The 13,355-nt window shown below is 30.9% G+C and overlaps 1 protein-coding gene across 4 annotated transcripts in view; it reads left to right on the forward strand.

Moving 5' to 3' along the window:
• Positions 1-13,355, forward strand: part of LOC118201206 (rhophilin-2-like) — a 237,488-nt gene that overhangs the window by 193,135 nt on the left and 30,998 nt on the right. For all 4 annotated transcript variants that reach the window (XM_085817594.1, XM_085817593.1, XM_035373257.2 and 1 more), the window contains exons 4-5: positions 9,299-9,374; positions 9,853-9,930. In XM_085817594.1, coding sequence (XP_085673720.1) covers positions 9,299-9,374; positions 9,853-9,930 — 154 coding nt within the window. The remainder of the gene's footprint in view (positions 1-9,298; positions 9,375-9,852; positions 9,931-13,355) is intronic.

A 13,355-nucleotide genomic window follows, 5' to 3' on the forward strand; every position in this document is an offset into this window, starting at 1 on the left:
ACGTTTTATTACTTCAATTTTTATTTTGCTTTTTAATAATAAACTCTCCTTTTAATAATTTCAATTTTAAATTATTTTTCTTAATAATAAGCTCTGTTTTTGATAATTTCAATTTCTGTTTTACTTTTTCTAATAATTTATGCAACTGATATAAACTGAAACATTTAAATATACTTTTAAACACCAGTCACAAATTTTTATTCAAGTATAAATAAATTATTATTTTCTATTTAAAATTAATTTCAATAGATACGTTATATTAACAAATTTCATTTTAAAATGCACTAGAAATTTTTTAAGGTAGCAAAGAGTAGCACAAGGAAATGATGAAGTCGCAAAAAATCGCAAAGTCGCATAGACATATATTTTAATAGCACAGGTTTGTCAAAAGCAGCAAATTTTCGAAACATCCCAAGATCCCGCAACACTGCTTCCAAGAATCAATCAGCGGTTCTATGGATACGTTTGTAAAACACTTACCATTCGCCCTATTTCCCTATCCGATTAATTGAAGTGAGGTGATAAAATAAGGTTTCCGTGATTTACTTCCTGTATAGCGTAAATAGAGACTAATTTCCCTTAACATGCCCTCCATGAAGGCATTCAACTTATAGGCTTACAGTTTTTGTACTCAACCTATAGGCTGAGTTTACAGGCTTACAGTTTTTGTACTCAACTTATAGGCTGAGTTTTTGTACTTTTGGGCATAATCATTTAATTCATGCATACAGGTATACAGTACTACAGGCGACTATCGTAAGCACACTTTTGCTTAAAAAGTTATTTGTACCTCTACCTAAAACAGCCGGAAATAATTTCTGTGTATACGTTCCGCTTTAATTACATTTTTTATTAATTACTTGTATCGTAATCGCGAAAGATTTTGGGTATCATATTTCAATCATAGACCTGTTATATACTAGACGGAGCATCGCCATTCAAAACCGGGTGAAAAAGTGGCACAGGAATGAGCTGCAGGAGTTTGGGCATGAAATGGAACTGAATCCAGATTTTGGCGTACTATCCCCCACAAATTTTCTCTCTTTTCTCTCAGTTCGAAATGCGAACTTGGAAAGACGTCATTTCGCAGAAGCTGCCGTTGAATTTGCAGAAGAGGTTAGATCGATAAACACCAGCCAAAATTAATAATTTCCCTAAAATTGAACACTTTATTTTAAAATTTAACTTTATTTTAAATTTAAATTTTTAAAATTTAAATAATTTTCATGCTGTAGAATAATATTTTGCAATATGTCCATCGGCGTCTACCAAATTTAAAATAAAATTAAAAAAACTGGAGAGAACAAACTAATAACTAAATAATAAATAATAAACTAATAGCAAACTAAAAAATAAATAAGTAAAATAAATAAATAAAAAAAGAAGGCTTTTTAGTACTCAGGACAGAATAAAAAATAAAAAAAAAAAAAAATAGATAACATAAGAAGAATGAGTGAAAACAGAAAATAGTACAAAAAGGAAATTTAATATTAATACGAAAAGGAAATTTAATGTTAATACGAAAAGGAAATTTAGTGTTAATACGGTGTATTACAGAGAACTACAGAGTAGGCAAATCAAAATGAGAAAGATATTAAATAAAATGAACTAAAAATGAATGTCAATATAGCAGATATAAGTTAAAAGGAAGAGAGAGAGTGGTAAATAATTAAATTATGAAACAAAAAGGTGGTAAATTAAGACTTCCTTTTACTAGCAAATATATATATATATATATTATGCACGTTGCACAATGTAGTCGCACTTATTTTAAATAATTTTAGAAGGTAAAATTTAAATAATGTTCATTATTTTTAAAAAGAAACTTAAAACTATTAAAGTTTTGAAATTTAACTGCTATATAATTGCTATTTTCTTAATACTTAACAAATTATTAATATTTGAATAAATGCCAGAAACATGATATAAGAAAGAAAATACGTGATTGAAGGTAAACAAATTTGTTATATTTGGATGCAAGAAAAGGATATAAATAAAGTCATTCATGTCCCCCCCCAAAAAAAAACATAATTTTATGCAGTTCTTACACAGTGTTACATCAACATTACCAAGTATTAAATACATACATTACTACTTCGCACATGTCCGCATGAGCAAACGCAAAGAATATATAAACAAACGCATTCAAAGCAGTCTGTTGGCGTATAAAAAATGTCGCCAAAGCAGAATACTAGACTAATTAAAAGTATATTGTATTACTAAAATTTTAACATTTTTTTTAGAAAATAGTTATTAGAAACATACATATATATTAAGATACTTTTATTTAAATGTTATTTCAAGTATGCATATATTATATAAAATTAGAAAATCTATTTTTTATTAGAAAAAGGCAAGTAGAGTGGATAAAAAAACCTCTACATTTTATAAAATTAGGTTTTAAAACATTAGAAAAAGCTCAGTTGTGAAATGTTACTCCTCCATCTTTCACATATCTGGAATTACATCCATATGCGGAGCACGAAAGTATCATTTTTGAAGTCCGAAACAATGCGCTTACACGCAAAACACTTGCTTCTCACAAATTCTCCATAGAACTGTAATGGTAAGGAAGATTCGCGGGAAATACGATCTGGGAAATGTACCAAATGTCACGTGGTTCGTATTCCTGTTCCCCTTCAGGGTTGCCGTTTCTCTCTCTAGTACATTACAGCTCTATGATTTCAATAGAAATACACATTTTGATCGTTCCTGAATTCATCTGGACAATTTTTTATGTGGTGTCTGTATATAATGGCAGAATAAAGGACTTTTTCCAAAACAAGACTCAGCTGCTTATTGTGTTCAGCTTTCAGCAATTAAAAGAAATACATTGTTGTGGACGTACGGGTTCGCAATGGATTTAATGCACACAGAACCGATTATAGCTTGCTAATTTTTTTTTTTTCCCCCACAAATGAAGCTTTCTTCTCTTCAGACTTTTCATGTCACTTTATATGAAAGATACTATGATTTCACTAAAATTATTTACTTATATACAAAATTACATATATACAAATATATTAATCAAGAGAAAAACACCGTTTATTAAACTTATCTGCGCCGCTTATTGTTAACTGGTAAAAGATTCATTTTTCAGATCCAGAACAAACTTTTTACATCTGTTAAAAGCTGTTTGTAGTTCATTAATTTTCCTTTCAGTTATGTAATGCTTTAATAAACGGGTTTAGCAGAAATTTCGGCCGTTATAGTTAGAATCAAGGCTTCCTGGGGGTGTTGGGTACACTTCCCTAGTTCCTGTCAGAAACTGTATGTAAATCTCTTCGTCTGGACTAGAGCTAATAGCAGCAAAATACCTTTATTTTATGAATAACAAAATCAGTTTCCCAGAAGCACTGGAAGCAAGTTCTTTGTAAACGAAGGAGTATTTCCCAGGTTTAGAAAAAAGGGGTACTTAATTAAGCACTGGTTCTCTTTCTTGAGCACCAGCTAATAGGGATACAAGTGCATGCACACATTGAGTTTACAGGGTGTGATAAGGTGGCATAAAGGGTTCTTTGTCTAGGATGAGTTTTCAGAGTGCAATCGTTTTCATATCAGTGGTGAAATCCTTTGCCTTTATTAATAATTCCGGTTGCAGCCTCGAAGGTCACTCACTCCAGTGGACAAAGAAGTAAAAGAATCATCATCAGGGTCAGGAGATGGACACTTTGTTATGTATGAGGGAAAGAATCATCCCCCCGGAAGTTCAGCGCAAGTAAACACATGGAGATATATAAGGTGGTTTCCTGAGAAGAGGGAAACTTTCTTGTTTAGAGCTATGGGCATGTTGGCCTGCTAAGGACGATCATTCCTCGTGTATAATGTGTTAGAGCATTTTTCCTGTAACAAAATTCTGAAATTACGTGACTAAATATATCCAAGTCCCATACTGTCAAGATGTGCAACTGTTAAGGTTTTCATCTTATTAAAATTCATGTTATTGTTAAAAATGTCAGGAAATGCTTGCTTACATTATCGCACATTATCAGTCTTTGATTCGAAAAGGAGATTGGACTCCTTTTCGAGATTGGTTGAGAGTAAGTTGAAGAAAAAGTAAAAGTAAGCATTGTTTAAGCTCGTAATAACCACGAAGTGACAGGTCCATGAAATGACCTAAGCCTGAAAGAAAAGGATAAATTGCTGAAAGATTATAATACGTTTGTTGCATGCAGCCAAAGAGAAAGAGCATTTAAAGTGATAATTTTCTTCCAAACAGCAGTGTGCAATTTACTTAACAAAGAAATAAACTTGAAAATATCGATAACTAATAAAAAATGCAAATGTCTCAAGGAAACGCAAAACGGATGGAAAATCGAGAGACGTTGAAACAGCTCTTCTAGAATAGTTTCAAGCTATGAGACTAAAAAATGTTCCAGTTTCTACACCTCAAAAGACCACAAAAGCTGTAAAATTTGCTACAATGCTATGAATGTGACTATGCCTAGGAGACTGACTAAGCTGTGATGGATGACTCACAAGATGTAAGGAAAAAATAACATTATTTATCAGAAAATGCATGATGACAATCAAAGGGCAGATCATCATTCGTTTGAGAAATCGGTAAAAGACTTTTTACCCGGACTTCTCTAAAAGAATGCGTGCCACGCGAAATTTATAAACTAGATGAAAGTGGTTTTATAAAACAAATGAAAGTTTTCAGTGCATTACCGGAGCACTCGTTAACGTTTAAAAGAGGGAAACAGGAGTTGGTTTTAAGAAATTAAAGCAACAAGTTACTGCATTATTAATCTCCTGTTTCCTACACTTATATTTGGAAACGTTTTATACTAATTATGAATAAATATAATTCTAAGAAGTTTGTTTGACAAAAATTGACCGGGATATTCAATTTCAAAATCTGCAGTTTTTGATTTCTTTTTCAGCTTCCCTTGAGGAATCGGTTAATTAAATTAGAATAATTCGAGGAAATAAATTTAATTAAAGTACAGCAAGAAATGTGTATAATTTAATAGGATGACAAGGAAGACATGTGGTGGTTCACATCAGGCTTTTATTCATTGAAAACTCGACTAGTATTTAATAAAGAACTAGTTCATATTAATTAATATCGTTATTACAAAACTGAAATGCAATGAAGTTGAATTCGATAAATCCAGAAGAAAATAAAATTTCAGACGATCAAGGTTTTACATTATCCAAACAACTTGTTAGCCTCCAAAATGACTACCCAACTTTTAATTGGAATAAGCTAGATTCTACCTCTGTCTTTTACTTATCACGATTATCGTTGTGTAATTATGATTGTTACAATCAACCCTTTTTCAGTTACATAATCATAATTACCTGTCTCAATTACAATTATATTGCAGTTGAGATTATAGCGTAATTACGCGCTTATATTTGTAGATTTAAGTCTTGAACTGTACTATAATTACAAATTTATTATACTGCTTAATTAAAATTGCAGTGCTATTATAATTTTAAATTCCGACTATATGTAACTGTTATTGTTATAGTCATTATATTTTGCTAAACTATGTTATTTTAAGAACTCGTTTTCTTGGGATTGCCCTAAAATTTTGCTGATTTTTTCTGAGTATCTACTAAATGTTTTTTTCCAACCATTCCCGACAACATTAAATACTCTAAACTGATTTTTAATAAAATCGACAGGCAGTAATTCCTAAATAAGCTCTACTGTAGCTGTTCGAATTGGAGCAAGAAACGATTTATTTATGTATTGTAACAGAAAGTGATTCATTTAGCATTCTTACTTCCTTGTACGAAGTAAAGTAAATATTGTAATCACGAAAAATTTTGGATTTCACATTTCAACGAAAATATTGATTTTGACCGCTGTCGAATGAAAATTAATGATGTTTTTACATGACATCTGTACGTAAGGACATAATAAAGGACTCTTTTTCCCCAAACGAATTATAAAACTGATTTAAAATGGATTCAGAAGAGATTTTTTAGTGGCGTCTGTACGTACGTACGTATGTATATACGTATCTCGCATAGCTCAAAAACAAAAACACCTAAACCAAAACTGAAAACCTTTAGTACCACCACTACAAAGTACTACTACCACAACCACTCTTGAACAAAGCTCAAATAGCATAAATTTACGAGTTTTAGAGAAAAAAACTCAGTCAGGATGTTGGGGTTTTAATTTTTGAATTTAATAGTTAAAATACTTTGCTTCTTTGCGTACCCCCTATTTTCACTTGCGTACCACCGGTTGAGAACGCTTGACCTAAATGATTCAGTCAAAAATCTTAATGAAGCATTTATGGAAGAAAAATATTGAATGGGATTATTTAAGCATGAAACCACCTTAAATATCAAACTGAGCATTTTGCTGAAATCAAGATTTCACGATTCTTGATGTAAAACAATTTTATTAAAAATTTACAGTTTATTGGCTTTTACGACGCGTCTGAACATGCATATGCTGCAGTGTTTTATTTAAGAACATGATTCGAAAATGGAACATTCCACGTTTCATTGATTATTTCAAAAACAAAAGTTGCTCCTATGAAGACAATAACATTACCAAGAATTGAATTATGTGCAGCTCGTCTTCTTTCTAGACTCTATAAAGTTAGTTTCTAGACTCTATAAAGTAGACTCTATAAAGTAAAACATCTTTAAGGAGAAATATTCACAATCAAACTGTTCTATACTCGCACTCAAAAATAGTTCTACATTGGCTTAGTTCATCTCCTCAAAGATGGAAAAGTTTTGTTACTAATAGAAGATCAAAAATTCAAGACTCCGCTTCATTGAATTACGTGAAAAATCAAAAAAATTTTAAAAAAAAAAAAAAAAAAGGAGATTGTGCCTCGAGAGGTATTTCTGCAGCAAGTCTGAAATGCCACACTTTGTGGTGGCATGGACCTCAATGGTTGTATCAGCATAATATTTTCCCTCTATGTAGAAATCCACAAGAAGCACGCAAGGCTGATATCATATGCGAAGAAAAGAAATCGTTTCTTCCAGTCAATATCATCTTTCAGATACACCTCAAGTTACTGCTATGTTAGAAATTATTTCAAAATGCTCATCATTTTCGAAATGTATTAGAATAATCTCATGGTGTTTAAAATTCATCAGATATTGCGAAATACAAGCTCAAAGAATCAAAAGTGTATTATCGTATTATCGCATGAAGAGCTTGAAGAATCAACTAAATCTATAGTTAAGCTCATTCAAAAATCGGAATTCAAGCTTAAATACATCTATTTAAAAAAGAGACTTCCCTTTCCTCCAAAGTTGATTCCAATAAAGGTTTCCGTTGATGGAGATTGAATTCTTAAAGTAGGAAGACGATTAACAAACTCAAACTTAGGACAAGATCAAAAATACCAAATCCTTATACGAAAGAATCACCATTTCACTATCTTATTGGTATATCTTATTGGTATTCATCAATTCCACGAAGGAGACAAGGTGTGGTTGTGGAATCCGACTCGACGGAAAGGACTTTGTCCGAAATTACAGTCACCTTGGGATGGCCCGTACACAGTTCTAAACAGGCTGAATGACGTCGTGGTTCGGGTTCGTAAGTCTTCGAACTCTAAACCTAAAGTCGTTCATTACGACAGGTTAGCTCATTACTATGGCCATAGTACATAATGTAAATAATTGTAAATAGTATCAGACCATGGTCCTTTATGTTTTTAAATGTGTATTTGATTTGATTTGTATTTACTATTTGTTTTGTATTTAGTATTTGATAGCATTTGATTTGTTTAAGTTAGTTATTGCATTTATTGTTCATGTTGTTTGATATTGTGATGTAATGTTTATGCCTCAGTTGCATTTATGCCACAGTTGTAAGTTTAGCTTCCTGTCCAGGGATTGTACTGCCCGGGACGTGCAGTCCTTGGGAAGGGGGCAGTGTTACGAATTTGGTATTTAAAAAGCTAATGTTAGTTCAATTACAAATTAAATGGTTTTATATCTCGCGCAGTGCAGCGCGTGACGAATATTAAAAGAAAGCTAAGCCGGAAAATTGAAAATACAAGAGCGCGTGCATTAAATAAATAAATATCTCTTTTTGATTTCGAGAAAATACTGGAAAATTTTAGCGCGTGATTTTAAAATCTTATAAAAGGAGGAAAACATCTCAGTTTGTAGTAGTTGCTTAGTTTGTTGTTGATTAGAAAACTGCTCTTGTTGATTGTAGCGAATTCGTGGATTAGCGTTCTTTAGCTGTTTTGAATTACGTTCTATTGGACATTTGAGTAGTTAAAAGAAAACTACTGTGAGATATTGTAATACTGCATGATAATTTGAGAAAATTTAAGCATTTTTGTTGTGATAATAATAAATTTTTGTTCATTTTTCATCGGACTTGTGCATTCATTTCATAACGAACCCGTACGCACGCAACAATATTCATTATTATAAAGTATTCGCATTTGATTCATCAACTTCGAAATAGTTTGGTCAAGGGGGTAATATGATTATCTGAATCAACTGCAACATCGAGAAAAGGGAACTTTGAGGGCAAAAAATATCTAAACGAACGACTTCGTGTATCTCAGAGAGGATTCCTTTCCTCCTTTGAAATGGAATCTTGGAAGAATCACAGAACTTTTTCCTGGGAAAGACGGAGTCATTCGAATTGTTGAAGTAAAAACATCAACTGGACACCATGACAGGATAACACGATCAAAAAATCTGATGCAATTCAGAGGACATTATCAATGCCAATTAAATACAGTGTTGCAAGATACTAAGCCATTTATGGATTCCCCCCCCCCCTCGTCGCATGCGCAAACATAACCACAACCGTTTATGCCTATCCGTCACCTTCAAAAAGATCAATCAGTTATATTTAACTGCATTAGAATTTTTTTTTTTTCATCTCTTTTGAAGGAATATTGTAAGGGAATAAAAATATATCGAGTTTGCACTTCCCATAAAACGCAAAAATTCATATATGCACGCTCTTATTTTATGAAAAGAAATAGTATGTTTCCTTTATATATTGCCTATGTTGAAAAAAAGCTGAATAATTAAAGTTTTCTAAGTTTTCCAAATATTAATTTAAAACATAATATACAAATAACGTAAAAACTTTAGAAATCTGAATTTTTAAGTAGTAAGTAATATGCTAAATGAATATTGTGGGAGCTGTAAAATAGTTTTTTATAGGTTGAAGGTAAATGGAGTGTATATAGTTTAATATCTAGTTTAAATTAAAGCATTAAGAATTCAAAAATTTTTAAGCTGTTTCACAAACATATAAAAATACATTACTCTGTTACATTTTTATTTTATTTCCAGTTACCAATTTCAATTACGACAATTTATTTTACAGCTCAATATCTACGATGCCAATGGTACCACTGGGTTTGAAAGAAACAAAAGAAATTGATTTCAAAGAGCCCTTTAAGGTAAAAGGATATATATTAATGATTTTTTTTTACCAATTTGACAATTTAATTTCATTAATTGAATTAAGAATATTAAAGAACTTAACTGAAATCTTTTTTCCCCTTAAATTTATATACATGAAATTTTGCCAAACATTTTGTTATGCCTTTTCTTTGAAGAATAAATTTCCTTAATTGTTGAAGAAACTTAAAGAAACAAAGATCTCTTAAATATTTATAAAATTAATTATTGGTAACTTATTGATGACTTAAACTATTTTTTTCTTTTTCATATAAAGATTTTTAATTCTATTATTTCAATTTTATTCAAGGAATACTTCTCCTTTAAAAACTAAATACATAGTTTATTTGAAACTTGTAAATTACGTTTCTTCTTAAAATTTTACTTAAATAAATTCTTTAATGCATATTATCAATTTTTATTATTAAATGATATCAAATGCAATATCCCATTTCTTTCCCCTTGTTTCAAATCTAGGACTTTATCTTGGAGCATTACAGTGAAGATGACAGCAAATTTGACAGTGCAATTCAGCAGCTGAACCAAATCAGACAGGTTAGTAATTAAATAACTTTATAAAATTTTCAGTCTTATTAAATTAAATATAAATGGACTTGCTCGTTTAATTATTCTCATAACGTCTTCTGTAAAACAAATCATCCTAAATAAAAAGTATATAGTATATAGCTGTTCCTTAAACAGCAAAATTTCTTGAAATATTTTAATGGACTTCTGCAAGTTTTTCATGAACATCAGATTCTCGTCTTTATTTTGTCATTTTAGTATAACATAAAGAATTTTATGATTAAAATATTTCAGTAATTAAATAACTATATAATTTTAATTAGTTTAATTAATTAATCATTTTAAATTAATAGAAAGTACCTAAAATTGCACAAGTATCTGTTGAAAATGCATACTTATTTGCAAAAATGGAAGATTCGTTACTTCGTTTAATCGATAGTTATTTATTAGCTCGAGGCTCATCTCATCGAGTAATCGATACTTTAGACTTACACAAAAATCAAGCAGGCAACCATTGTGTAATCTATAGTATATCATTTTAATCGAAATGAAAATAAAGGAATTATTACATATAACTCATATCATTCTAAATGAAAAAATAAACGATATGGTTGTCATTTAAAAGAAGAGAGTGAAATGCGTCAAAAATAAGCTTTAATAAGTGGTCAAAATAAATCCAGTGCCAAAACGTTTTTTCTAGACATTATCTATACTTTATGGGTTATTATAGTGTTACGGTTTTCTGTATTGATTTAGTTATTTTTAAATAGAATTAATTAAAATTGTTTTATGTTACCGTGCAATGCAACACGAGACTTATTTGAAGAGAAAGCTTTTAGAGTCATTAGGTTAATTCAGAAGCAGGAGTCATGAGGAATGAGCAACGCCTTTGCCGGGAATCGAACCACGGACCTCTGGAATATGCGCCCAACACGCAGACCACTACACTAGGAAGGAGGGAGAAATACCTTATAAGCTACTCCGAAAAATTAAAAATACAGGAGCTCGCGCATTTAATAAATAGATATCTCGTAATTGCTTTTGTCATGCAGAAAAAATCGAGAAATTACGAGAAGCTTCTCGTGCATTTAAAAAGCTTATAAAAGCTGGAGGAAAACATCTCATTTCAGTAGTTGTTTGGATAACTGTTGTTGTTTACTGTAGTGAATTCGCGGTGAAATCTGATTAGCTTTCTCTGTTTTGAATTAAGTTCTGTTGAACGTTTTTAATAATTTAAAAGATAACTACTGTGAGATATTGGGATATTGTACGAATATCTCTAAAAAATTTAAGCATTTTGTTTTTATTTGTTGTGATAAGAATAAATTTTATTCACTTTTCATCGGACTTATGCATTCAAAATTTATTAGGAACCCGTACGCACGCAACAATACCTATATTTTAATTATGAAGCGAAAGCATATTTAATATTAATTATCAGCTAATGTGCAGTTAAGTATATAACATTATGCAAGTACTTCATAAGGTCTGAGAAATGTATCAAGTGTCCTTCCAAAATAGAACGTTTTAAAAGCGCTTTTAATTTTGTATGTTACTATACAACAGGCCGTTTGGCATTTCTTAATTCCCAAATAGGCGGAAAATTATGTTTTTGCTTTAGCGACGGTGTGAATACAGAAAAGTTCACTCCGTTTCGGGATATGAAGTAGAAAACTCCTTTTCAATAATGTATAATTAATTTCTTCGTGAGTAAATAATTTTGAAAAGTTTTTCAGTTTAAAATTCGCATATTCTGATAATGAAATGGGGCTGGAAAAATTACATCATTGTGAAAAATGAGTCACCATTTTACCATGTACTCGTATAGCTATTTAATTGGCTAATCTTTAGAATATGGTAACAGGTAGTTTGGCGACATTTTGGTAAGGCGATAAAGGTTACTAGCTAGGACTTTAGCAATAATCTGAGAAGTTCACAGTTGTTTCAATCACAGATTATTTTGTCTCAGAGAAATGAGAGATTATGAGACATGTAATGTGACATTTTCCGGAAAATTCCGATCGTGATTTTAGCTAATAAGCACTTAGAAACAATTTCGCTGCTAAAGAGCAGAATCGCCCACTTATTTGTTTGACGCTTTTTACAAGAGTAAGAAGAATTGGATTTTTGTCAATTTTCTTTGACTTTTTAAGTGAAAATAGGTCGATGTGTACATAGATAAAGTCAAGAGTGTGCGCAATGTTTTTTTTTTTTTTTTGTGCAATTCTGAGATTTTTTTTTAAGTGAAAATATTAGGTCGACGTGTACATGGATACCCTGTATGTGCAATTCTTAAAAACGCGGCAAGCAGTTTTCGATTCTGCACTTTCTCCCAATTTCTCACCTAATCTTCGTCATGATTAAGCATTTTTGTTCCATAAAAGTTCTAGTATAAGCGTAATTCGGCTAGCAGATTGTTGTAAAAAAAAAAAAAAAAAAAAAAATGCCTTTATTTTGTGAAAACAAAATGGCGCCCAAAATAAAACTAGCAGGTTGCTGTAGCAGGGTTGGTCGCCAAATTTTAGCTAAAAAATCGCCAAATTACCATAATGTAAAGATTCAACATTTCTTTGTTTCAGAATTAAAATTCGTTCGTATGTAATTTGGGGTTTCTAGAAACTTTCGTAAGCTTTGTCTTTATATTACATGTATCTCTAGACACATGGGAGAATAAATCAAACTTTTATGCTTTTGAAATTCAAAATTTCGTTCTAATATTAAGCGATAAGTTATTTGAAATTGCTCAATACAGTATTTCTTTGAACAGATTTTAGACTAACATCTAAATTATTTCTGGTGAATTTTCTTTGTTTTCCTAGGGTATGTAATTTAAAGCTGTATTTTTTTAGTCGATTTGTCTCGTAGATAGTGCGTTTCTTATTTATAAAGGAAATCCAATGATCTGGAACGTCAATGGACATGTCTTCACAATCGGGCGAACACGCTTCTCGAACATTGGGGACGAGAGATGGGAAGAAGCTTTTTAGTTTCTTGGGACAAGATAGAAAACAAGAGATTTATTTTTAAAATGTTTATATATTGTACCGTATTTGCAAAAAAGTAGAACTTAAAAACATAGAAGGAATCAGTTCTAAAATAGCAATTTGTAAAGAGATATCGTTGAGTTTCAAAATAATGTTTTAGGATCATTGATACCGTTTAAAACAGGATGTCATTTACTTACTCAGAGTGGTAGAAAATAACTCATCTTTTGAAGGATTGATCCAACATTTAATCATGATCAGAGAATGTTTCTCTTTGGGACAGAGCTTACTTTCTAAAAGTGCCAGAGCTCCACGAAAGACCATCAGGTCAAGAGCAAGAAGAATAAATAAAATGACTAATAAAATCGTTAGTAATTAAGATATTAAATAATGAATAAATAAAATACATAAAAAAGTCTGAAAGCTTTCAGATTTTATATTACGCCCAAAGAAGCTTTTTTTTATGTTTTG

Source organism: Stegodyphus dumicola, chromosome 5, assembly GCF_044657685.1.
Source record: "Stegodyphus dumicola isolate Sdum_Otavi_A_Nest chromosome 5, ASM4465768v1".
In the NCBI taxonomy this organism is placed as follows: Eukaryota; Metazoa; Arthropoda; class Arachnida; order Araneae; family Eresidae; genus Stegodyphus; species Stegodyphus dumicola.